Source organism: Podarcis raffonei, chromosome 9 (genome assembly GCF_027172205.1).
Source record: "Podarcis raffonei isolate rPodRaf1 chromosome 9, rPodRaf1.pri, whole genome shotgun sequence".
NCBI lineage: Eukaryota > Metazoa > Chordata > Lepidosauria > Squamata > Lacertidae > Podarcis > Podarcis raffonei.
Window position 1 is genome coordinate 3417554 of NC_070610.1, and position 25834 is coordinate 3443387.

The 25834-nt window shown below is 42.5% G+C and overlaps 1 protein-coding gene and 1 long non-coding RNA gene across 4 annotated transcripts in view; one reads left to right on the plus strand and one right to left on the minus strand.

The window, feature by feature from the left end:
- SLC2A9 (solute carrier family 2 member 9) overlaps positions 1 to 18309 on the minus strand; it is a 62257-nt gene extending 43948 nt beyond the window's left edge. The window contains exons 1-3 of one of the 3 annotated variants that reach the window (XM_053402041.1): positions 18282 to 18309; positions 11140 to 11225; positions 2035 to 2133 (exon numbers count right to left, since the gene is read on the minus strand). In XM_053402041.1, coding sequence (XP_053258016.1) covers positions 2035 to 2133; positions 11140 to 11217 — 177 coding nt within the window. In that variant the 5' untranslated portion in view covers positions 11218 to 11225; positions 18282 to 18309. Of the gene's footprint in view, positions 1 to 2034; positions 2134 to 6474; positions 6590 to 11139; positions 11239 to 18281 lie in introns of those variants that run through there. The other 2 variants (XM_053402040.1, XM_053402042.1) reach the window with 2 other exon arrangements.
- On the plus strand, positions 6444 to 11153 carry LOC128420503 (uncharacterized). The gene is made up of 2 exons (XR_008332057.1): positions 6444 to 6519; positions 9846 to 11153. It is a non-coding gene; the product is annotated as an uncharacterized LOC128420503 (long non-coding RNA).
- Positions 18310 to 25834: the final 7525 nt, after the last annotated feature.

The following is a 25834-nucleotide window of genomic DNA, read 5'->3' on the forward strand; positions in this document are numbered from 1 at the left end:
AGGTGTCTTCTTCTATTTGTTCCCGTGTCAGTTTCAGTTTATAGGTTAAATTTTCTAGTAGGGCTGTTTCCCATACTATTTGGTACCATTGGTCCATGCTTACTCCTGACAGATTTCTCCAGTGTCTGGTTATGGTGTTTCTGGCTGCTGAAAGTAGGTGGGTTATGAGTTCTTTGTGATGTAAATGGGCATTATTGTCTTGGAAGATGTTTAGCAGGACCAATTCTGGGGTGATTTCTAGTACTTGCTTAGTTATTTTACTTATTTCTTGTATGGCTGTTATCCAGAATAGTTGAATTTTGGGACACTCCCACCACATGTGGAGGTATGTGCCTGTGGAGGTGCACCCTCTCCAGCATTTAGGTGAGGTTCCTGGGTGCATTAGCGCTAGTTTTCTTGGTGTTAGGTACCACCTGTAGGTGAGTTTCAGAGTGAGTTCTTTCCTTTTCGTTGATACGGATTTAAAGGGGGGTTTAGACCATATTCTGGTCCACTGGGTGGAGTTAATCTCATAGGCTATGTCGTCCTCCCATTGTTTTTTGATTGCGTCTAGGGGGTTCGTGGAGTTTTGGAGTAGTATTTCATATATTGCTGATACCATCGCTTTGCCGTGTCCCTTTGTTGGCAACAACTATTAATGCAGAATGTGGCAGCTACACAGCTGACTGGCAGTGGTCGCTGGGACCATGTAGCAACAGACCTAAAGCGTCTACATTAGCTCAAAATATGTTTCTGAAAACAATTCAAAGTGTTTGTGCTGACCTTTAATGCCTGTTTAAACCCCCATCACTTAGTCCAGATACTGAGATCCAGCTCCATGGGCCTTCTGGTGGTTCCCTCACTGTGAGAAGTGAAGCTACAGGGAATGCGGCAGAGGGCCTTCTTGGTAGTGGCACCTGCCCTGTGGAACACCCTCCCATCAGATGTCAAAGAGAGAAACAATTCTACGACTTTCTGAAGGCAGCCCTGTATAGGGAAGTTTGTAATGTTTGATGTTTCATTGTGTTTTTATATCTGTTGGAAGCCACCCAGAGTAGCTGGGGCAAACCAGTCAGATGGGTGGGGGTAAAAATATAGTGATGATGGTGACAAATATTGTTCTTGTCTTATAGTTTGATTATGCTTTATTTTGTGATTGTATTTTAGTTCATGTAACTTGTCCTGGGAAGTAAGAAATATGAGAAATAAACATACAGTGGAACCTAGGTTGTCGAACGCTTCGGAAGTCAAACGTTTCTGCTTTCGAATGCTGACAACCCGGAAGTGAATGCTTCCATTTTCAAACGTGCCTCAGAAGTTGAATGGCTTCCGAGGTGTGTTTCTCCATTTCTTCCAATTGATTTTGTCAACTGTCCATTGAGTCTCGGTTGTTGAATGTTTTGGAAGTTGAACAGTCTTCTGGAACGGATTAGGTTTGACAACCGAGCTACTGTACTACATGTGAAATGTTGTGGTTATATTGCCCTCTACTGGACTTAGGGCATGGTTCCTTTTAATTACAAAAATATAAATGAATGAACGGCTACAACAAAGTTTGCAGTTTATTTAGCTTTGAATATTAGAAGATATTTGGTATGATGCAAAGTAAGTGAGGATAATTTAATCATAAAACTATGCTTGTTCTTTGTCAAAAGACCAAGAAGTGATGTATTGCTATTTCAACTCCTTTTACAGATATTTGTGGAAAGAGCTAATTACTCCACTATAATCATCTCACTGGGGCATTTAGCTGATTTTGACGTGGCTTTTCTCCCTTGCAGGCTGAGACAATGAGGTGACAATCAAGTCCACAAATTTTTCAGCAGTTGACGTGAAAATAAGGGTCACTATGGCACTTAAGACTCGAATTTGTATAATGGTTAACTCAGTAACTTTCTAAGTTTGATGTGCTATTTATATAAATTGCAGTGGCTGGTGGTTGATAAAGTAAGATTCTGTTTCTCCATCAAACTAACAATCCCATATGTAACAAGAGAGGTTGCACCAAACTGGGCCAACCTGGACTTAGAGGTTTGAGAACTTTTATTCACTCACCACGGTTGGAGCATTCACTACTGAAAGGTTGTAGCCGTACAGGAAGGAGGAACCGAAGGCTCCGGCCAAAGAAGCAACAATGAGACTAGCAGACCAGTCCTAACATGAAAAAAGAAAAATGGAAACGGTTGAGATATTGTAAATCAATCAATCAATCAATAATAATAATAATAATAATAATAATAATAATTTATTTATATGCTGCCCCATCTAATTGAGTTGCCCCATTCACTCTTTTCAAAGGAAAAAGAGGAGCCCATGTGAGGGCAAATCACACATGGCTTTTAATAAAAATATGGTTTACAGTTTTTACAACAAAGGATGCTTTAAAATCCATCCTTTGGAACAAGTACCATATCTTTTGAGTACCGTTTATAGAAATAAAGATGGGGGGGAAATACCCTGCCAAATTCTATATGAACTATAACTAGTACAATAAGAAATAATAATTTTAGAATAAGCATCTGTATTTAAAACATTATTATATCGTCTTTCATAATCAAAAGACATCATAAACATAAATTCTTCCAGTTAACTAAAATATTCTGGCGTAGCAGGTACTGAAAATATCTTCCTTCAAAATGTTTGCACAAGCATATTATGTAGGGATGTTGCTCATTGATCAGCCTTTAAACTGAGAAATCAATCAAACAAACAAACAAACAAACAAGTAAATGCATTTAAATAAATCTGCATTCATTTCCACTTCCTGTCATAGTAATATAGCTGACCCAAATCAGCTTCAAACACATGTCCTAAACTAACCATTTCACTCATTAATTGGTCCCCACACATTAATAAAAAAGACCCGACTCATGTCCCGATCCAAGCTTACGACTTCTGGGTATGTATTATTTTAAGGAACACATTAGCAACTTTTGATCAACATGCTCTTGGAAATTTCTTCAAAAGTTGCAAATCCCAACCTGGCCCTGCCATTTTCCATAAGAGTATTGGCAAAATGCCCTCAGAACCTTTCCGCAGTCCCACGAGTTTCTGTGGTTGTCAAAGTAAGCTTTTATTAAACTATTAAAGAAACACAACCACTTTTGAACTGTCTCGTAAGGTTGTGTCATAAAGCACCATGGGAACCAGTTGGCTGAAGGGCAGGATAAAAAACGTCTTAAATGCTATTTAAAAATGTGTAACTTTCTCTTAATGAGTAGCTAGACAGCCTAGAAACATGCCCACACCAATTTGTTTGCTCTAATCCACTGTCAGCATTAGAGCAGACTCCCTGAGAGTTTCAGATTAGAAATGAGATTTTGACTCTGCTTCGTCGTCTCATACAGATTTTCGTAGAAGTGTTTTTCAAGCAGCCATTTCCAGAGAGTGGCTAAAACTGTGACGGTTCCTTCTCTCATCTTCACTTTAGCTATGTAACAGCTCAGCTTTCACCAGTTTCCTGGCACCTGTCCATTGCAGATCATTTGGGCCGACCTATTGTCATGGTGATGGATTTGATTAAAGTGACAACACAGCAGAGTTATGAAAAGTCCATAGGTAATGTATCTGATTGCTGGTAACCATGAACTCAGCATACTGTGTTTCACCAAGCCTAAAGTCCAGATTTTGTGCTAATAATAGCCTGTCATAGTTTGTTAGCAAAGCACCAACACTGGGTGTTCAAATGCATGATATACATACATACATACATACATACATACATACATATAAATAAATAGAAGGCAGATGGAGGATGAGATTGATACCTTAAGACGGGCCAGTATTTCCATGGCACAGACAAAATTTAACAAACCTTGAAGGATTGTTGTAAGGCGAAACTCACTACTCCACATTCTTCAAAAGATGCAGAGGTTCCAATTAAACAGTCCTTGTGATTGACAATATCCTTTATTTCAATCAGAAAAGTACTCTGCCGCTTAAACAGGGCACAAAACTTTGTTTTGATCAGCATGCTGCCATTTTTTATGTTCTGTTCTGACAACACATGTGACTGAGACATGTGCCACCATGGCTAGGTCAGACTTCTGAAGGAACAGGAATAGTTGGTGCACCACCTGAAGCTGGTCAGATACCACCCTGGCTACAGCCACTTTGAACAGGACATAGCAAAAACAAGAGCCAGAAGGACCCCAAACTACAAATCTGTGTTGTTGTTGTTTTTAAGGGAAGAGCTATGCAATTCAAAACAATCTGAACCCCTGTTCCTGGGGAGGTCCTCTTCGCCACTCAGATAACTGAATTTTCTGAGTTATCACATTATAGAAAGGAGAAATCTGCATGCCACCCACATATTGATAACAATGCACTCTAAAATTGCTGTTCAATCTCTCCCAGCACATTCACATCGATGGGAGACAACAATGATCTCTGTGGGACATCAAAAGTCAAGGCGTTGAGTGGGGGGACTCAGAGAAAGGACTCAAGAACTTGGAACAGGAGCAGATGGTGTGGTGAGATGCCAGTTCTCAGTTGACCTTATCCTGGATGAGAGGGGGACAGGGGCAAGGCAGTGGGAGGTGCACTGGGAAGACCTCCCTCCCCACCCGTTCTACCTTCTGGTAAGCACCAGAAACATGACTGACCAAAGGTCAAGTGAGCACGGCCAGCCCACCATGCTTGGAAGAACCAGAGCAGAAGAACCAAGGTTTAAAGTGATCTAATTAAATACAGTTAAAATAACATGCTATTTTCTGAAATTTAAAAATAAGGGCCCAATGCTTATGAATTATTGCAGTTTCTTTGCCCTCGTTGCCCAGGCACTGCAGGTTCATTCACAATACAATCGGCACATATAAAAGGGCTTTTATTTTAAAAATAAACTGAAAATTTGGGGAAGATACCTGGAATCTCCCTGAGCCCTCCCCACAGCTGAGGCCCTGCATGTAAAACAGGGAGTGTGGCTCAGAGGACGGATGTGCCCAAGGCAGCTGGAGAGTTTAAGGCTCATCCTCATCATGATTTGAAGGGAGAACTTCCTAGCTTATTCCTTTAACCACTGATTACATATATGCACTCTGGATTTAAAGAATACCCCCCAATAAAATTCTGGGAACTGTAGTTTGCTAAACTGCAGCTCTGGAAATGAAGCTCTGTGGGAGACAAACAATAGTTCCCAGGATTCCTGGGTGGAAGAATGTGCTTTAAATATATGGTGTGTGCACATGTTGCACCAGTAATTCTCAAAATTCTGCAGGGACAGACGTATGGTACTGTTCCTGTTCATGCATACTATGCTGATAAAGACATAAAGACCAGTGATAATGTATATCAAAGGCACACTTTAAGGCAAGACAAGCAAAATACAGTGGTACCTCAGGTTACATACGCTTCAGGTTACAGACTCCGCTAACCCAGAAATAGTACCTCAGGTTAAGAACTTTGCTTCAGGATGAGAACAGAAATCGTGTGGCAGCAGCGCAGCGGCGGCAGGAGGCCCCATTAGCTAAAGTGGTGCTTCAGGTTAAGAACAGTTTCAGGTTAAGAACGGACCTCTGGAACGAATTAACTTAACCCGAGGTACCACTGTACAAATTCCTCCCCACCCCCAATTTTACAATGTTCAGCGTTGGTCCTGGTCTGGGGAAGCCAACTGGGCTCTTCTTGAGGCTGCAAAATGTCTCTGGCTGGGAGAAGAAAGCATGAAACTGGAGGGATGTGCTTAACTGCAGCTCGTTCACAAGCACTGAGGCTTCTTTTCAGCCGGGAATGACAGCTAAAGGGTTAAGTCAAGGGCTTAGTGGAGCACACAGGTAGAGATTAAAACTGGTGGGAGGGAAGAACAGAGCAGAGAACTTTCTCTGCCTGCTCTGTTTACCCTTCCTCTCTCTCTGCCCCTTCGGAGAGGGCTAATAATAGCCAGCCAGCTCATTTCGATACAGTTCTTCTCCTTGGGCGACAGTACCCGGTGCCGGGCAGTATTTTTAGCTCTGCTATCCAACAGCTGTTGCGCCAAAGCTCCCGGGAAAGGGAAGCAGTCCGCGTCTGCAGGACTCTGGTGCAAGTCCCGCTGCCCCCTCCCAACGTTGCTTGGAGCCCTGCGCCAGCCCCACTCCCCCCCCCCCCCAAGCGAACGGGAACCGGCCAAGAGCCGGGCTGGCGCAGGACGAGCCCCCAAGGGATCGCGCCTGCTTTGTTGTCTCTGGGGATTATTCTGTGCAAGAATCTCCCCACTGAAACGCGCGCGCGCAGCCACAGGTTGTGATGCTGGCCTCTGAGCTCGTGCAAAGCGCAATGTCCAGTATCCAGAAAAACAGAGAGAGGGCAGCCGCGCTCTCCCCACCTGCCACCCATCTGAAGAGCTTCCGCGCCCCGTCCCGCCTTCCCGCCCCGGGAAATGCAAGCGCCAGGCGACCTCCGCGCACGCCCTTGGCGAAAACCGCCTTGCGCGCGGGTGGGAGCCGCGGAAAAGCCACGTGGAGCGCAGCTGTGCGCGCCGGGCTCCGCACCCCGGGGCCGCGCGGCGGGGCTCCTTACGTTTCGCCTTCCTCTCTGGCTGCCCGTGCGGAGCAGCGGGTCGAGGTTGGTCATGCTGGGGGCGGCGCGGGGCCTTCTCCTCCGGCGCGCCCGGGGCACGTGCACAGCGGCGGCGGCGGCGCCCCGGTACCTGCTTGGCTGCGCCAGGCGGGCGGGGCGTTGCAAAGGTGGAGCGAGGCGAGGCGCCGCCGGGCCCCGCGGCTCAGCAGCCCGGGGGAGGGAGCGGCCCTGCACCGCCTTCTCCGCCAGATCCGGCCGACGCAAATTCGGAGCGGCGCCGGAGTCGAGCCGCGCAGCCACCGGGGCGCAGTCGGCGGCAGCCCGGGCTTCGCAGGCATGGCGGGGGGGGGGGCGAGACGCTTTGGGAAAGGGGGCTTCCCTCTGCCGTGCGCCGCTCCAAATAGCTTGGGCTAGTTGCTGCGGAGCCACGGAGAGGGGTCGCAAGATCACCCCTCAATGTCGGGCTGATTAGAAACATTCTCGAGTGGGTTGCCGGGGGTGTGGATGGATGCGAGGAAATCCCCGTCCACGAGACCGGGGGCGTCGGAGGCACTTCGCTTATTGCCTCCCGCTTCCCTTCGGTGAAAGAATCCGATTGTTCTCGAGCACATGGCTGAGCTCCGCTTCTCAGCATGTTATGCAACGGCTGCGCTGCGTCATGTTACGTCCGATTAAGGAACGCTTGTTTTGTGCACTGTGTAATGTTCTCAAGTAATGTCTGAAGGGGCAACGTCTTCAGGAGCCGGGGGGGGGGGGGTCTGCGTCGGGGAGTCAGGGCATCATCACTCTTGCAGGTTACCTCCAGCCTGTTTGGCAGGAGGGATTCAAGCGCATGCCAAAACTTTAGGCTTGCACGTGCATGCCCTGTTGCCCGAGCGCAACAAAGCAACTTTAGAACATGAACTTTGCAGTCTGGAAAGCGATAGAAAGGCACTGGGAGAAATGTGGGGCAAACAAACGGTTAACAGGACAACGTGCAAACATCCTAAAGCAAAGCCAGAGGAATGGTGGATGAATGTCATGGCCATGAACAGCCCCACATAGTAAGCACCCCTTTGCAGGAGAGTGGATGTGAACTGGGACTTTTTCATTGTAAGCTTCAAATCGGTTTATGCCACAAATCAATATATAAAACTCTGATTTAAAAATGTTGGTTATAATGTAGACGCAACTTTTCTTCTTCCTTCTTGCTCCCATTAACAGTGTTTACATATAACACAAACACAACAATCCAGCTACAATAGTCCCCTATTGTAGCTGGATTGTTGTAGCTTTTAGTTTAGGAAAGGTATACTTTTTATACTTTCTGCAATTTCATTTTTACACTGTGGGGCCAGATTTGAATATTTTGAAACTATATCTGGTCCAGAATTCAACAGTGACCATGGAATCATAGAGTGGTAGAGTTGGAAGGGATCCCAAGGGTCATCTAATCCAACCCCCTGCAGAAATGCCATAGTGGATCTGCATCAGCACAGCCAGACACCTTCCTCTGCCCCGGCTGCAGCAAAATACGTCTCTCCTGTATCGGTCTCTGCAGCCACAGCAGGAACTGTAACTCTCCAATGGTTTGACTTCACCCCCAAAGGTGTACTCCTCCATTGTCTGCCAAGACAGATGCCAACAATAATAACATTACTGAGTCCTGGCCAGAAGAGGCAAGAGAATCCAACACTTTGTGTGTGAAACACACACACACTATCCTGCCACACCCAACTATAAATGCCTATCAGGCTACCAAGAAAGGCAGCTAAAGGACACCAATCCATTCTCAACTACAGTCGTACATCGGCTCCTGAACACCTTGGGAGTCAAATGTTCTGGCTCCCGAATGATCGAAAACCAGAAGTGAGTGTTCTGGTTTTCGAACTTTTTTTGGAAGCCAAACATGTGGTGCGGCTTCCGCTATTGTTTCCTGTGTACCTGCGCAATCGGGAATCAATCAGAAGCCGTGCCTTGGTTTCTGAATTTTTCAAAAGTTGAACAGACTTCTGGAACAGATCCTGTTTGACTTCCAAGGTACATCTGTACTTTGGTGTGAGGGGGGGTTCACATTACAAGCTTGTTTTTAGCCCAGAAAACTAACACAGAGGTCCCAAAAGTATAGGTGCCTTGCAAATCCCTTGATTGGGTTGTTTGACATTTTGCAGTCATTTCTAGAGTTAAGGCAGAGTAGAATGAGTGCATGTCTGATTCTTTCAAAGTTTTCTTGTAGCACCCAAGGTGTTAAGGAAGATGTAGAATGATTTCGGGCAAAAAATAGAGATGAAAATTTTCAAACAGAGTAGTATGAATTTTACACTTGACAGTTAATATTGCAAAAGGAACCATACTAAAATGCTTTAATAGCCCCTGAGGGCAAATTTGTTTGACACACCCTGGACAAGTTGTGTAACTGATGGTGTTGAGACATGTGATGCTCAAAGGGATTCTTCCTCTTTTAAGTTTCACATTCTAAATTAACAGATTATAAAACGTGAAGAGTTTACATAAGAAAACACTCTGATACACAACTTCATTTTATAGCCCCTTTCACTCAATCATTAATTCATTCAGTTTCTAATTCCATCTTACTCAAATTATATTTAGCAGTGACAATTATAGTGGTTGTGTATATGAATCTTATGCAAAAGCTTCTTTTTGCATATACTGATTCTAGAATAATATAAAAAAGGCAACACTTTTCTACACCTTTCTCCTCCTCATATCTTGCATAGAACACAGAATTCCCTCCCCAGGCCTCTCCAGAGTCAGACATCACGATTTGTTCTTGTCCTGCCACTGGGCTGGGTATATACATTCATGTTTTCAACACCATTTGTGCCCACAAAAGTTTTGTGGCAGCCATATCGCTTTGTTTACAGTAGGTGAATGACCCATAGTTTCCTACTAAAATCGTGTAACTTTTTATACAACAATTATTCTGGGTGGGGGAGGTGTCCCATTTTTGTTGCACCATAGCACAAGAGTGCCCCCCAGGTAGCAAAAACACAGTAACTTTGGAGAAGGATTGCAGAGCAACTAATAAAGCACAGTGATGTGTGGATGGTCCAGTATAAATCCATCACTGATGCACTATTGTTATGTCAGCGACAAGTTGCATAATACACCTTCAGAAAAGCACTAGTCTGGAAGGGCCTTATGTGATTTTCTTTCTAGCAAAGTGGAAAGAATAGATAAAGCAGTCCTTCCTGGTCAGTCTTGCACAGACCTTCCATTGTGTTACTTTGCTGCCTGGATTCTGTTTTGAACAGCGCAAGTCAACTTCAACAGACTCATTGATGATAGAGACAAGCAACTGCGAGAAGAATGGAGAATATTTGCAGAAGGGTCCCTACCCTCAAGAATTCTAAATTGTCTTGTAATTGCAGGTCTCCAGTGTTCAACTTTGTGCTGAAAGCGAGCAACAGAAATCACCAAGGATCATATTCTGAGCCAAAGAAAAAAAAGAATGACCCTCAGAGCATTACTGGTTTTGAAGCCAAACCACAAGTTCTCCATGGTGTTTCGGAATCAGCCCTTTTTCTTCCTCTGCAATACCTTCTGGTTGTGATGATTTATTTCTGTTTGCATTATTTATGTCAGGGGTATTTTTCCCCCATAAGAGAGTTTGCACAGCAAATATCCAGAGGTCCACAATTGTGCTCACCATAGAGCGTGCCCAAATAACCTCTAGCATGTATGACAAGCCTTCATCTCTTTCCACAGCTACTAGGCTTTGGAAGCTGATCATTGCCCCAGCCCAGCCTCCCTAACCTGGTGGTCTGTTTTGGAAGTGCAGCACCAATCAGGGATAACACACGCAGAGAGAGAAAGAATTGTAGCGTTGGGAGGGACCATAAGGGTCATCTAGCCCAGCCCTCTGCAATGCAGGAATCTTTCGTCCAATGTGGGGCTCAAACTCACAACCCTGAGATTAAAAACCTCATGCTCTGTCAACTGAGCTATGTAGTATCTCATCATCCAGGCTTAAGATTCCATCAAAGAACTCTGGCTGTGCAGCCAATACAAAGAAGATCAAGGACACAATCCAGTTCCTCCTCTCCTAGTGCCCAAGGTATGTAGACAAGCTAGAAGCTGTTGGACCAACTCCAATCAATCACAGCATCCTTGGCAGTTGTACTGTGTTCCTGTGGTCCATGAGGCCACTGGTAGCCCAGCTCCCGTGTCTGCCAGCTCTCAGCTGCCCTTGCTGGCAGCCAAAGGGGGGAGCTGCAAATTTGCAAGTGTGCGTCAAGTCACATCCACACAGATACATTTAAGTGAGCAGTCGTGTCTTACTCCCAAAGAATCCTGAGAACTTTGTGAAGGGTGCTGGGAATTGTAGCTCTGTGAGGGGTCCTCACAACATTCGGCACCCTTCATAAACTATAGTTTCCAGGACTGTGAGGGTGGGGAAGCCATGACTGTTAAATTGGTACAAGAGTGCTTTAAATGTTTAGTGCAGATAAAACCAAAATCTAAGTGATGCTAGGAAAAAGTTGAGAGCTTGGCAAAATGAGCGCAAAACCCTGAAAAATCATAATCTAATGTCTATCCATTGTATAATATTTGAATTTAAAGAAATTGGCCATTATCAATAACTGCATCTCTTTGCTTCTAAACTGAGTGTACCATTAACACATTTAAGTACTGTATTTCAAAGTGTAAAAATGTATGACTTACCACTTTCTTCTTGACTGCAGGATTATCTTTACTCTCACCATTACTTTCCTCTTTAATCTTCACTCCATCAATCTCCATTATGTTTTCTGTTGAAGACATGAAAAAGTTTTTGCAATTCTCTTAAAATCTGCTGGCAGGTATACTGCCACATGGGGAGATACGCAAGTCACATCAATTGCTGGAGGTTATTCAAAAATGTAAAAATTCAGAATAGAAGGCCTTGGTTTTGTGCAGCAAAAACCTCACACAAGTAGCTCCATCATTATACACAGCATCCAGGAACGGCATCTTTCAGGACCCTGTGGGTCCTGACTTTCATTTCAGGGGAAAAGGGGAGATTTATCTACATTTATAGATGGGGGGGGGGGGTAGAATATTTGACCTTGCCTGATATCAGAACATTGGACCATGCAGACACAGAAAGGACCACACTTCCTGCAGCTGCTGAGCAGAAGAAGGAAATTCAGCAGCTGGAGCTTGTCAATTCCCTTTCCTAAGGAACTATTAAAGATGCAGGAACCGGCTGTTCTTCAAGGGCTAAGGAAACTGAATGCCACATATTGATTTTAATTAACCAAATCTTCTATCGGTGTTTCACTGTGAGCCTCTAGTTTTTATGTAAGACTGGTGTGAGGAATCTTTGGCCTTCCAGATGTTGCTGAATTACAGCTCCCATCATCCTTGGTCAGGCACAGGCAAATTCGGCCCTTCAGATTTTTTGGCCTGCAACTCCCATGATTCCTAGCTAACAGGACCAGTGGTCAGGGATGATGGGAATTGTAGTCCCCAAACATCTGGAGGGCTGAGTTTGCTTATGCCTGTCCTTGGTCATTGGCTGTGCTTGCTGGGGCTTAATAGCAAAAGCTCTCCACACTTGCTGTGATGTATTAACATTGGGATAGTTGTGTGTGTGTATAATAGCAGCAGTTTTCAAACAGCGATTATTCAGAGTACCAAGAAATTCGATTCATATCCTAATTAAGCAGTGACGCATTTCTTTGCATCCTGGAAAGGAAGAATGCTTCATACAGTCGAAACCCCAGCAGGAATTAAAGTTGATGGCTCTAATTACAATGCTGAAGTTGTGTTAAAGCCAAGATGGCAGCACTGTTCTCCTGGAAAGGCAATCAAACATATGCTATCAGGGCTGCCCAAAAGCCATTACAATACGGTACTTAAGATTCATTATTATTCTATGGGATGGGAATGCCATCTGTGTAACACTTGAGAGATCCAGCCTATTGATATTCAGTTTAGTTCTGCACCAACCTTTAGCACCCAAACTTTATTAGCCAGATTAAATGGCAATATTTATGTATAAAATACTTTTGCTGTCTTCAAAGATAACATCCATATTATTACCAGGAACTAGAAACTTTACAAATTAGCGCATACAATCAACCTCAGTTGATATTAGAAGTTGTAGCTTGATCTCCTTTATGCCACAGTTAGGATGTCCTGTTCTGCTACCCCTTCAGTGCCGGATTTACGTATAAGCCAAGCAAGCTATAGCTTAGGGCCCCACTCCCTTGGGGGCCCCCCCCAAAATTAAAGAAAAACCTAAATCTGGCCCTGTATCCCTTGCCTTTCAAATGAGAGGTAGAGGTATTTTATTCTCTCACTGACATTAACGGGGCTCACTGTGTCTGCCTGGATCTGCCACTGCTCCTTCCCCGCCTCTGTCCTTGTACAATTAGGGATTTCAGATCCCACAGAGACCCAAGGCTTTACCAAGACTTCTTCACTAGGTGGAGCTGCCACATTCTGTGTGGAACTTCAAAGCAAGAAACAGAAAACCAGCAATGGATATTTCAATGTCTATGCATTGTTGGGATGCAGGTGGCGCTGTGGGTTAAACTACAGGGCCTAGGACTTGCCGATCAGAAGGTCGGCGGTTTGAATGCCCACGATGGGGTGAGCTCCCGTTGCTCGGTCCCTGCTCCTGCCAACCTAGCAGTTCAAAAGCACGTCAAAGTGCAAGTAGATAAATAGGTACCGCTCTGGTGGGAAGGTAAACGGCGTTTCCGTGCGCTGCTCTGGTTTGCCAGAAGCGGCTTAGTCATGCTGGCCACATGACCCAGAATCTGTACGCCAGCTCCCTTGGCCAGTAAAGCAAGATGAGCGCTGCAACCCCAGAGTCGTCCGCAACTGGACCTAACGGTCAGAGGTCCCTTTACCTTTATGCATTGTTAGCATATTCTAGAACACGCATAGGCAAACTTGGCCCTCCAGATGTTTTGGGACTACAATTCCCATCATCCCTGACCACTGGTCCTGTTAGCTAGGAATCATGGGAATTGGAAGCCAAAGACATCTGGAGGGCCAAGTTTGCCTATGCCAGTTCTAGAAGAAGTACTTTAAGCACCAACATCTTTATAACAGCCCTTTGAAGGCAGCCCTGTTTAGGGAAGTTTTTAATGTTTGATGTGTTTTATTGTGCTTTTAATATTCTGTTGGGATCCACCCAGAGTGGCTGGGGAAACTAGATGGGCAGGGTATAAATAATAAATTGTTATAATGATAATAATGATAATGATTAAAACACCTTCTTAAAGGCAACTTTGGCTGGAGTCCCTGGAAAGCCACCAGCACCAGTCAGCGCTGAGCTAGCTAAACAACTTGTCTGAAGGAAGCTTCCTAGAGTCATTGAGTGATAACTACTTTTGAGCAGTCTGCACTGCCCAGTCACAATGGCTAAAGGGACTCTCCCCCTGCCCCAGTGACTTGGGTATGGTACAATGGATAATGATCTGCAAAGTTCTTGTGCATGTGTGGTCACTATCCTTTTGGGGGTACAAACCACCAATAACTTCTTTTTATTAAATTTGTATGTCGCCCTTCATCCGAAGATCACAGGGCAGTTCACAACACAAAGATACAAAATGAGAACACAAAATTCACAATAAAACGACAATAAACCCATAACCCCCCTTCTGCAAGCTCATTATTAATTATTGTGTCAACACAACAGCAAATTCTCCTGAATTGCCATGAGTTACATCTAAGATCGTCTCAAGTGCAGACCCATAATATAACACATATTGTGATTGCAGTAAAAGGATTTGATACAAATTTCCTTATAGTAAAAAAATGTTGCTTGCTATGCCCAGTCTTAAATTTGATAATACATAAATTTATTCACAACACAATCCAGCCAGAGTGAAACACTTCAATATTCTCTCCATTTCATAGGTAGATAGCTAAGCACAGCACAGGGTCTAAATTGCTAAGCAATTGATTTAATAGGCCTTCAAAATCTCCCCTGATGACTGGTGCTGAGGACTGGCTGGCAGAACTACTAGAAATTCTATTCTACGAGTATTTGACACTTAAATGAAGGAATACCTTATATTCATTTAATAGCACGGGATGTGGGATATCTTTCTGTACTGAAGCTGTACATTTCCCCAAAAAGGATATACCAAGAGCTCAGGCCACAAGTTTCAATATAAGGAATGATTCCTACTCGAGAGTTGAAAAGAAAAAGGTGTATATTCTGCTAAGAATAACAGTTTGAAGCTAATAGTAAATTTAAACACAACGTGTAAGTACGATAGTTTTAAGGTAAAACGTTGAAGTACAGAAATAGTGTAGTTTCAAATATGCAGTGATATAGTATAAAGGTACATAAAATACCAGTACACAACAATTATTTTGTACAAGTCTCAATGGCAGTCAAAAGAAGTCCATATTATATAGAATCAGAATAAAGAATAAAGAATCAAATAGGGCCGAAAAGGAGTATCCGGAGTGTGAATCAGATGTACGACTCAGTAGTGGTGGACAGGGCCCTGTTTCGGAGTAAACGCCTTCTTCAGCTCAGTTTTTTGAGGACTATAAATCTGTTGGAAGTCTGTATCATTTAATTCTTTTATGTTTCTTTTTCGACATACGTCTTAGATAATGGAATGCTCCCAAGTTTTCTTGCGTTTCTCTGTGCGTACATTTCCCCAAAGCAAGTCATTGTGACCCAATAGCTCATTTGCTGCTTGCCAGATGACAACCAACCATTTCTCTTTCACTCCTTTTTTCTTTTTCCGTTTATCTTTTTATTTACACAGATAAAGACTGGACTCTCAGCAAGTTCACGGAGATCAAGCAGATAGCAACGAGGACATAACTTAATTATAAGGTGTTTCTTTTGTTCCAGATAATTTCATATCTAGAAAGCGATACTGGGTGATACCCAACTAAGTCATACAGATTGCAATCAATGGGCTTAAGTTCAATGACATAAACAGGTCGACTCTGAATATGACTTAGTTGGATATCACCTGATGTGTTTGTATTTCTGAATTTCAAGTTTTGTTTTAATCTTAATATTATTTTAAAAAAACACCAAAAGAAGCATGGAGCAGATTATTTTTTAGTAACATACTAAAAAACAAACTACTATTTAAAAAAATCTTCTGCAATTGAAATTACGGTAACTTGTTATCTTTAAGTAGGTTCTTTCTGATTTTTACAATTTCTGCAGGAATAGAGCAAACATAAATAAATAAGAATCATTGAATCAAAGCGGTGGAAGGGACTCTAAAGCTTATTAGTTCAGCTCTCTGCACTGCAGAAATCCCCACTAAAGCATCCATGACAGATGGAGAGATTTTTTTTAAAAAAAGACAGTATTCAAACTTACAGAATGTAGCACAGTATTTATTTGTCTTTTTAAATGCATGTACTACTCTTCAGCAGTGCTTTTGGGGAGGTTCAAATGATTTTTTAAAAACCACCTCATACACATCTACTCAGAAGTAAGTCCTACTGAGATCTCCCAGGTTGCAGAGTTAAAAGCCTAGAAGCACTGAAGTATTTGAAGTTGAAATATAGCTTCTGTTGGCATTAGGCAAGCCTCTCTCGGAAAGGAATTCCACAATGGGGCACTAATACCAAAAAAGGGCTCTCAGATCACCACCCATCTCCCTTAGATTGACGGGGGCCTCTGAAGACTTCAGTTCTCAAACAGGTTGACGTGGGAGTAAATATCATTTCAGATACTTGGGCCTCAAGTCATGCAGGGCTTTTAAAGGTAAGCATCAGAGCTTTTGATTGTGCTCAGAAAACAGCACATATTTTGGCAGCACAGTTCATAACATTGTGACTTGTTTTTCTTTATCACTTTGAAAGGTGCTACTGCTTGAAAAGGCAAAGTGGAAAGGCACAGGCACCCCCCCACCCCCCATGTTGCATTTTGTGTGTTTTGGTCAATCTTTAATTGTCAGAATAATGCGCTCAGTCCATCATGATTAGAGGTTTTGCCTATAAGTACCTAATAAAGCCGGGGTTGTTCTTTGCTCACCTGCTGGGATTACAGTCTGGCTAAAAGTTATAAATGGGAGCCAGACAAAGTTCCATCTTGTGCATCTTGTTGACTTTTTTCTCAAAAACCAACAACCATTTACTTTTAAAGAAGTTTATTATAGGATTATTAGGTTCTATAAGAGAGTTGTAGCAAAAGTCAACAGGAATCTCTTTGTTTCAGTCTTCCCTGTACAGAATGGAATCTACTTGACTGCTCAATTGCGTATTTTTGGAAAGGAAATGCATAGTTACTCCTGATCACCCACTCCAGTAAATATTTCCCTTTCACTGCAGTTTATTTGAACTGTGCGATTAAATTACAACCACAAGGTTTTAAAAATCCGACAAATTAAAGCATATTTCTCTAGCCTTCTCTATGCTTAGAGTCTTTGGGCATAATAAGTTGAAAGTTGGTTTCAATGCAGCAATTAAACTTGTATTTAAATCTCTCCTTTAAAATGTTTTGATTTTAGCCTTTTGCTACATCTGTGCTTTTCCATTGTTTAATCATCTTCACCAGGAAGCTGAACTCTTTGAAGTAATTGAAGGTGTATTATTACCAACACAAATACCAAATGCAATCTGGCCAAACTCTATGGGAACTCCTATTTATCTGAATGGAGGAATTAGGGTGGAGCAATATTTTAAGTGGGTGGATGTTTGCAAAATGGTTCTGGTCTGGTCCTTCCTGGAATGCCACTTACATGAGGTAGAGCTGGAAGATTTCGGACTGACATATCACCTGTGCTGTCCCACAAGTGTCCAGTTTGTTTCCTCACATTTCACATTTACATGAAACCACGGGGGAGATTGTCTGGAGATATGGAGAGTCATGTCACCAGCATGGCACACAGCTCTGATTCTGGCAAGGCTGTTATCTTGAACTTCAAAAGGTGACTGCAATTTGGAACTAATGAATTACAATTCATCAAGAGGTTTGACGCTATCTCCTATGGAATAACTGACAAAATGGATTTTTAACAAATGACACTACATGTGTTAATTGGTCTACCAATGCCAGGATGTCTGGGTTATCCACAAAACAGTCATTAAGTTTGGCGTCCTTTTGTTTTGGCTTCCAGTGCCAGGTAAAGACAATTTTGTTCAGGTGTTGCTGTGTTTTTTAAATTGTCTGTGGTATTTTAAGCTGGGTGATGTTTAAAATTATCTCCCAAGCTGTGTGCGCTTTTAATGGTTTATATTTTGATATTTTTTTTCTTTGATGGTTAGCTGCCTTCTGCTTTGGTGAATGAACACATTGGATATAAATTACTGAAATAAACAAGTATGGTGAATTAGCTGCATGCATTAAACACACAGCTTCCAAAAGTGATTTTCTTTTGGAACAGTTAACAAAGGCAGTGCACTTCTTTCCAGTTGTAGTAGACATGTTTTATAACGACAGGTGCTTACAATAGACAAAAAGGTGACCGTTCGCAATTTATTAAACTGAGTTTGCTTCATTGATTTTGGTACAACAAGAGTGAAAACAAATTATGGGTATAAGTAATTAAAAACCTTTCAAGAAAAACTGTACTATTAGCAACCAATAAATAGGACAATTCCTACTCTCATATTTTAGATTTTTAAAAAAGAAAGAAAGGAAAACCCTCACATGTGTGTGTTGTGTACCAAAACTTTTAAGTGATTTTGATGAAAAGTTTCTTCATAAGAAAAAAAGAGATTCTGCAGAGTATGCTTATTAGTAAAACATCTTTAAATTTTTACACATTATTGACAAAATAGATTTTCATCAATGTATATCTATAAGTTAACCTGAAATAAGCAAGAACACAAATCAGGGAGGAAAAAACAAACTTGAAGGTATGCTGGATAATACTTACAGTGCTCAAAAGGTGTTCCTGCCTTTAGTCACTGCTTGGAATTAAGTCACAGTCTAAAGAGCACTCATATAAGTCGCAGAGACGGAAGGGGAAAAAAACCCTGATGTGATTTAAAAAATGACTAATCAATCATTAAACCCACCTATTCCCACCTGCCACTTTCCCTTTTGTTGGCGTTAGTGAATGGTGAATCATTAACTTCAGCTGTATCTCCTAATAAGATCAACCAATATTTTTGTAAATCAGCATCACAAACATATGAGGAAATGTTTCCTATTGTTCAGTCCATAAATCTTGCCGAGAGGCCATTTAGAAATACAATTGTTTACTCTGGCCCTGCTCTTTACTAATAGCTTCCTCTCAAGAGACTCTTTCCTGCCAGCTGTGTGATCATCTCAAATTTGCCATTAAATTGGTCACCAGTGTTGGTTATTGGACAGAAACAAGACTTTCCAAAGGAATGGGAAATGGCCTTCTAATGGGACAAGGTGTATGGTAACGGGCATTATTAAATAAAAGGCGTAATAGAAACAGAGCAAAATAATACCATATAAACATAATAAATTGTCAAGTTCTTGGTCTTAGCATATGGTCAAGAATTTTAATATTATTTCCTTGGGGTGAAGTTATATTAATCCTTGGGGTCAAAAGGAGTTGTAGCTTTCAACGGATTTTTTTTTTAATGAAAATTATCAAGTGGAGGTTGGGTCCATAAGCAAGAAAGAAGAGGACGGGGAGTGCATAACCTTTCCCTCTGGGTCTTCCTGATCAAAATTGACTCTGTCGAGCTCCTGTTCTCCCTTCAAGGGAATAGACACAGGGAACCACCTCTTTTTTCCTCCTTCATGGAGAAAGCAGCATGTGGAGGATAAAACGGGGGTAACCATCATGTATGCAACCCAGAGACTCTGGCACTTACAAATGCAACACACCGTAGTCCAAGGACTAAGTACCACTATCAAAAATTACACACAATTTTCCACCCCGAGAAAATCATTTTAACTTTTCAAAAATATATCATTGAAAGAAGCACTGAGCCTCTATTTTTTGGGGGGGGGCAAAGCTTTGGAACTCTTTTTAGCTATACAGGACCATTTTGCTGTCCTCCCTGTCATCTATTCCATCAGTCAAGGCATTTAGAAGCAAAAACAGCACTTGCCTCCACTTAGCATTCAAGTTATTCTGAACTTAAACCAGGGGAAGGGCCTCTCTCCTGAAAATACTCTGGAATGGCATGCAGCTCAGATCCCTCTACCCCGCTCCATCCAGCAGCTGGTGCAGCTTTTGAAGAGCGAAAACAGGGAAATGGTTAATGCAGAGTTTTGTTGCAACACATGCACAAGCCATCTATTTTTCTTAGCAAGTAAAGCCTAGCTAAGTATTTATTACAGAAAGAGACTCACTGTGTCTGCGGTTGCAACCTTCTCTTTCTTACAAGCTCACAAAAGAAATACTAAGCAAAGCAAGGAAGGGCAAAATGGCTCAAAGTAGCAAACACTCACTGGCTATGAGAATGTGCTAAGAGCTGCAAGGAGGCAAAGTCTTCAAGAAAACAGCTTTGAGCAGTGGCACAACGTGGGTTGCTAGTGCCCGGGGCTGCACAGAGGGGGCAGGTACGAAGTATTCATTTGCATTCAACTGCCTAATGGCGTCCACATCACCAGGTGATCACAGAGATAAGAAGAGTCGTTCCACTATCACTTTCTGGTTCACATGGAGAATCTGTTTTCAACTGAGCCCAGTGACAGAAGCACACAGCTGCACATAGCTGGTGTTGAAATTTTGCATTGCCTAACAATTTTGTGTCTGGGACAACCGCCCCACTGGCTCTGAGCAGTGCCACAACCAACCCTAACTTTGCCCAGTACAAATCATATATTGCGTGCCCCACCCCCATATTGCAATCCTTGTATATTTAAGTTAGAAGCATGAGAGTAGATTAAAATAAGTTACAACCAGAGGCAACTGGGAACATTTTAACTTGGCAAGGTTAAAAATTGCAGCCCTGCACTTTATCATAATAGGGTATGTACAGCACTCATATAGGAACGTGTGCCATAACAGATATCCAGAGTCCCATTGTACATCTATGGATTCAGGAAGAGCTTCCATGTTAAAGGGCGGAAGTTTGATTTTCACACAAGATTGACCTTTGTTTAGAAAGTAAGCCATACCATTCTGAAGAAGTGTGCATGCACACGAAAGCTCATACCAAGAACTAATTTAGTTGGTCTTTAAGGTGCTACTGGAAGGAAAAAATTTTTTTGTTTTGACTATGGCAGACCAACACGGCTACCTATCTGTACATATAACCTAAGTTTTTGAACCCATTTATTTATTAGTACCTACCACTTTAAAAAAGAGACGCGGGTGGCGCTGTGGGTAAAACCTCAGCGCCTAGGACTTGCCAATCGCATGGTCGGCGGTTCGAATCCCTGCGGCGGGGTGTGCTCCCGTTGCTCGGTCCCAGCGCCTGCCAAACTAGCAGTTTGAAAGCACTCCCGGGTGCAAGTAGATAAATAGGGACCGCTTACTAGCGGGAAGGTAAACGGCGTTTCTGTGTGCTGCTCTGGTGCCAGTTTGCCGGAGCAGCTTCGTCACGCTGGCCACGTGACCCGGAAGTGTCTGCGGACAGCACTGGCTCCCGGCCTCTAGAGTGAGATGAGCTAAACAGTAGGGAGCTAAACAGTACAAACTGAGAGCATTTGCAGATGATCTAGTTTTAACTTTACAAGAGCCAGACACTAGTACGAGAAGAGTTTTAGAGTTAATACAAGTATTTGGTCAAGTAGCAGGCTTTAAGCTGAACAAACAGAAAACGAAAGTATTGGATAAAAATTTAACAAGTGCAGAAAGAGAGAAATTTCAGAGTGATACTGGTTTATCGGTAGCAAAGAAGGTGAAATACCTGGGGATAAATTTGACATCCAAGAATGTGAATTTATTTAAAGATAACTATGAGAAATGCTGGGCAGAAGTGAAAAAAGATTTAGAAATATGGTCAAGTCTGAGACTTTCCTTGTTAGGCCGAATTGCTGTTATTAAGATGAATGTTTTGCCGAGAATGTTATTTTTGTTTCAAACATTGCAGATTGTGGACAAAATGGATTGTTTCAAGAGGTGGCAAAAAGATATATCTAGATTTGTCTGGCAGGGCAAAAAGCCCAGAATAAAATTTAAGATACTAACTGACGCAAAAGAAAGAGGGGGGTTTGCCCTGCCGGACTTAAAATTGTACTATGAATCAGCGGCTTTTTGCTGGCTGAAAAACTGGCTGCTTCTTGAAAATACAGATATTTTGGATTTGGAAGGGTTCAATAATAGATTTGGCTGGCATGCATATATATGGTATGACAAGGTTAAGATCCACCAAGGTTTCAAAAACCATATTGTTAGAAAAGCCCTATATAATGTATGGATTAGGTATAAAGATTTGTTGGAAAACAAAACACCCAGGTGGTTGTCACCGATGGAAGCTAAGGAAGTGAAAAAATTAAATATGGAATCCAAATGGCCGAAATATTGGGAAATCATAGAGTATGAGGAGGGAAAAGTTAAATTGCAGAGTTATGAGAAATTGAAGTCCAAAGTAAGAGACTGGCTTCATTACTACCAGATAAATGAAGTTTTTAAACAGGACAGGAAAATTGGCTTTCAGGTGGAGAGGTCGAAGTTAGAAACAGAGCTTTTGGAACCCAGTACTAAGAATTTGTCAAGAATGTATAACTTGCTGTTGAAATGGAACACACAGGATGAGATGGTTAAATCAGCTATGATTAAATGGGCACAAGACATTGGTCATGACATTATGTTGGCTGACTGGGAACAGTTATGGACCACCAGTATAAAGTTCACGGCATGTAATGCCTTAAGAGAGAATATTATGAAAATGATTTATAGGTGGTACATGACTCCAGTCAAGCTTGCAAAAATTTATCATTTGCCCAATAACAAATGCTGGAAATGTAATGAAACTGAAGGTACCTTTTATCACCTTTGGTGGACATGCCCAAAGATTAAGGCTTTCTGGGAAAGGATTTATAATGAAATGAAAAAGGTGCTTAAATGCACTTTTGTGAAGAAACCAGAAGCCTTCCTCTTGGGCATGGTAGGCCAATTGGTGTCAAAGAAAGATAGGACGTTTTTTATGTATGCGACAACAGCAGCAAGAGTACTTTTAGCAAAGTACTGGAAGGCACAAGAACTACCCACACTGGAAGAATGGCAGACGAAGGTGATTGACTACATGGGACTGGCTGAGATGACCGGCAGAATCCGCGACCAAGGGAAAGAGACGGTGGAAGAAGATTGGAAGAAATTTAAAGTTTATCTTAAGAACTGTTGTAAAATTAATGAGTGTTAAAATGTTTTGAGTAATGCAAAATAGAATTGCAGCGATAAACAATTGGACATGAGAAAAAGGATTTAAAGGAATTGCCATAAGTAATTAAAACTAGGGGTTGCTGGAAAGATTTAAAACAGGGATGCAGAAAAAGGAGGTATGGGGAAGTCGTTGAAAGAAGGCTTAAGGAAAAGAAGGTTAAGAAATTATACGTGTTTATATGTTTGTTTGTTTTTGTATTGTTTTATATTGTCTTTTAATATGTGTTGGAAAATTAATAAAAATTTATTAAAAAAAAATAGAGTGAGATGAGTGCACAACCCTAGAGTCTGTCAAGACTGGCCCATACGGGCAGGGGTACCTTTACCTTTACCTTACTTTTAAAAAAACCTAAGCAAACACACTTTTAAAATACAAGGAACGCTTGCTTCCAGGTGCATGCAGTTTTCCTCCACAAGAAAATCAATTTAACTTTTCATTATCCAAAGTACTTTCTCCTCAAAATTAGAAGAAGAAAATATTCCAACCAGTAGAGCAAAATGAGTGTTTCATTTGAACCAGAATGCAGTAGAGCATAGCAGAACAAATTTACAATGGGTGACTCGGTCCTGAAGATGTGGCATAACCTCTGCTCATGTGCAGAGTATATTACACCAGAATAAACACAATCAGTTTCTTTCAGGTTTGAAGAAGGGTGTGGAGTGTGATACCTGGGCAGGCACAGATCCAAAACTTTTCATTTTATAAATTCATCAACAAACTCACAAAAAAGCAAGCAAGAAACAATTCTTTTCCATCACACATTCAAGATATTCTGAACTTAAGCTTGCTGGAGCCAGATCAGAACACAAATTTTCTGAAAATATTGTGGCAAATGTTTTGTAATTGCACGTAGGTCAGATGAACCTGCCTGCTGCACCAACGCGGCTGAGTGAATACCCAAAAATGGTTAATACACAATTTGTTGCATACTCATATACAAGCCACCCACCACTTCCTCCACTCCAAATTCAGTTCACAGAATAAATGCAAATCAATTAAGTTTTTAAAAACATAGATAATGATTCTCACTATGTCCACTGTTGCTTGTTTGCTTACACTTTCTCTCTAGCAAGGTCCAAAACAAATACTTTTTTTAAAAAACCTCCTCAAAATAGAAAACACTCCATGATCTGCAATACCAAAACATGCTAAAAGTTATGAGGGGATGTGATCTTCAAGGAAACAGCTCTGAGCCTGCTCATGGCACAGGGCTGTTCTTCCAGGTTCTCAAGCAGCTTCTCCTAATCTAGGGCTACCAGACGTCCCCGGTTCCTGGACACAGTCCTTGGACTTGCAAATCTGTCCCCGGACAAATTTCGTCCCCAGAATGTCCCCAGATCTGCAAATCCCAGGAAACATGGCAGTAGCAGCCTCAGCAGCCTGGAGACAGCCTGGTAGCACAGTCGGCTCTGGCTGGCTTCAGGAGCTGCTCGCTGCCGTGGTGCCCGCCATTTTCCCTGCGCCATGGCAGCAAGCAGCTCCTGAAGAAGAAGAAGAGTTTGGATTTGATATCCCACTTTATCACTACCCGAAGGAGTCTCCAAGCGGCTAACATTCTCCCTTCCCTTCCTCCCCCACAACAAACACTCTGTGAGGTGAGTGGGGCTGAGAGACTTCAGAGAAGTGTGACTGGCCCAAGGTCACCCAGCAGCTGCATGTGGAGGAGCGGGGAAGCGAACCAGTTCACCAGATTACGAGTCCACTGCTCTTAACCACCACACCACACTGGCTCTCCGTGTGAAGCCAGCCAGAACCAACTGCACCACCAGGCTGGCCCCTCCTGGGCAAGGCCCATCCGCCCGTGACTCCTGAGCCTCCCCTGATCTGTCAGAACAAAGGGGGGAGGGGCAGGAGATCAGGGAAGGCTCAGGAACCATGGGCAGGCGGTGCACCATTGCCCAGTTTTTTGAAAAGAACTCTGCGCATTTATGTTTCACAGGGTGCGAAAGAAGGGCTTTGCACCTTTATACAATATGCATGTGTGCTTGGGCCCAGGGTCTGTTGCCCCCCCCCCCACTACTGACTCCCTGTTGCTACTCAGCTTTAAAGGGGGAAAAAAGTGTCCCCGGATTCATTGAAAAAATTCTGGTAACCATATCCTAATCTGATATTAGGGGATGCTGGATCCTTCTCCTAACAGCAGAGGGAGTTGGAGCTCACCCAGCAGCGACTGAAAAGCCAGCAGCCCTCCTCCTAGTCAATAACTCCAAAAAGCCTCAAAATCAAATGTCAGCCATATGGTTCTTCTTCTTTGCCATAGCTATGCTTTGGGGTTAGAATTGGCTGTGGGGTGCAGAGGTCTGAGAGAACAGGAGGTTAGCAATGTTTGAGACGCATGAAAACCTCTGGACTTGTTTATTTTTTAAAAAAATCAGAACAGCAAAATTGGATCTGCAATTGGAAGTCAGGAATGGAAAGGGTTAAGCAGCTCTTTCTCAAATCATTCCTCCACTAAAGCTGAACTCCCCCACATCCTTCCTTATGTAGGTTGTTTCGCTAGAGAGGAGCGTTCCTCATGTGTTGTGCAGAAATACACTGGTTTATTTCATTGAAATTTACTGCCCTTTTTCTTAAAATTCCCAAGAGTCATGTCTAGCTAGCAGTACACAGTGGGCAAATTTATTTCTAATTTATTTCATTTCCCCTTTCAACTAAAGCGCAAAATAGTTGTAGTTGGAATACGTAGCATGCCGTGCTTTTCAAAGCAGAATAAGGCCCTTAGAAATGCATGACTCATACACTTTCATCAACCTAATAAACCTAAATTTATTCTTGAATGCCAGAGAATAGAATAAAGAACTTCATTCTTTTCTTCCAAAACAACTTCCTTTCTCCCTCACTGCTGATCTAATCTTATACTGCCTAATTGAGGCCATGACCTTGCATTCTATTGCATTGCAGAATGTGAGTTTCCCCTATAAAAAATGTCTGACATAATGCTTGATCAGCTCTAATAAAATGCATGTACACATCAATGAGTGTTCCCTTTCCTTTGTTGAAGAGTGTGTAGGAGGAAGCAAGCTGAAATTCAGCTTCAGCTATGCTAGGTAAAACAAAACAATCCTCCTCTCTCTCCCAAAACCAAAGTATCCTACATTAATAATAATAGGGACCTATCCCTGGGATATCCCTGGGATTGGTGCTGGAGGAGATTCTTGAGAGTCCCACG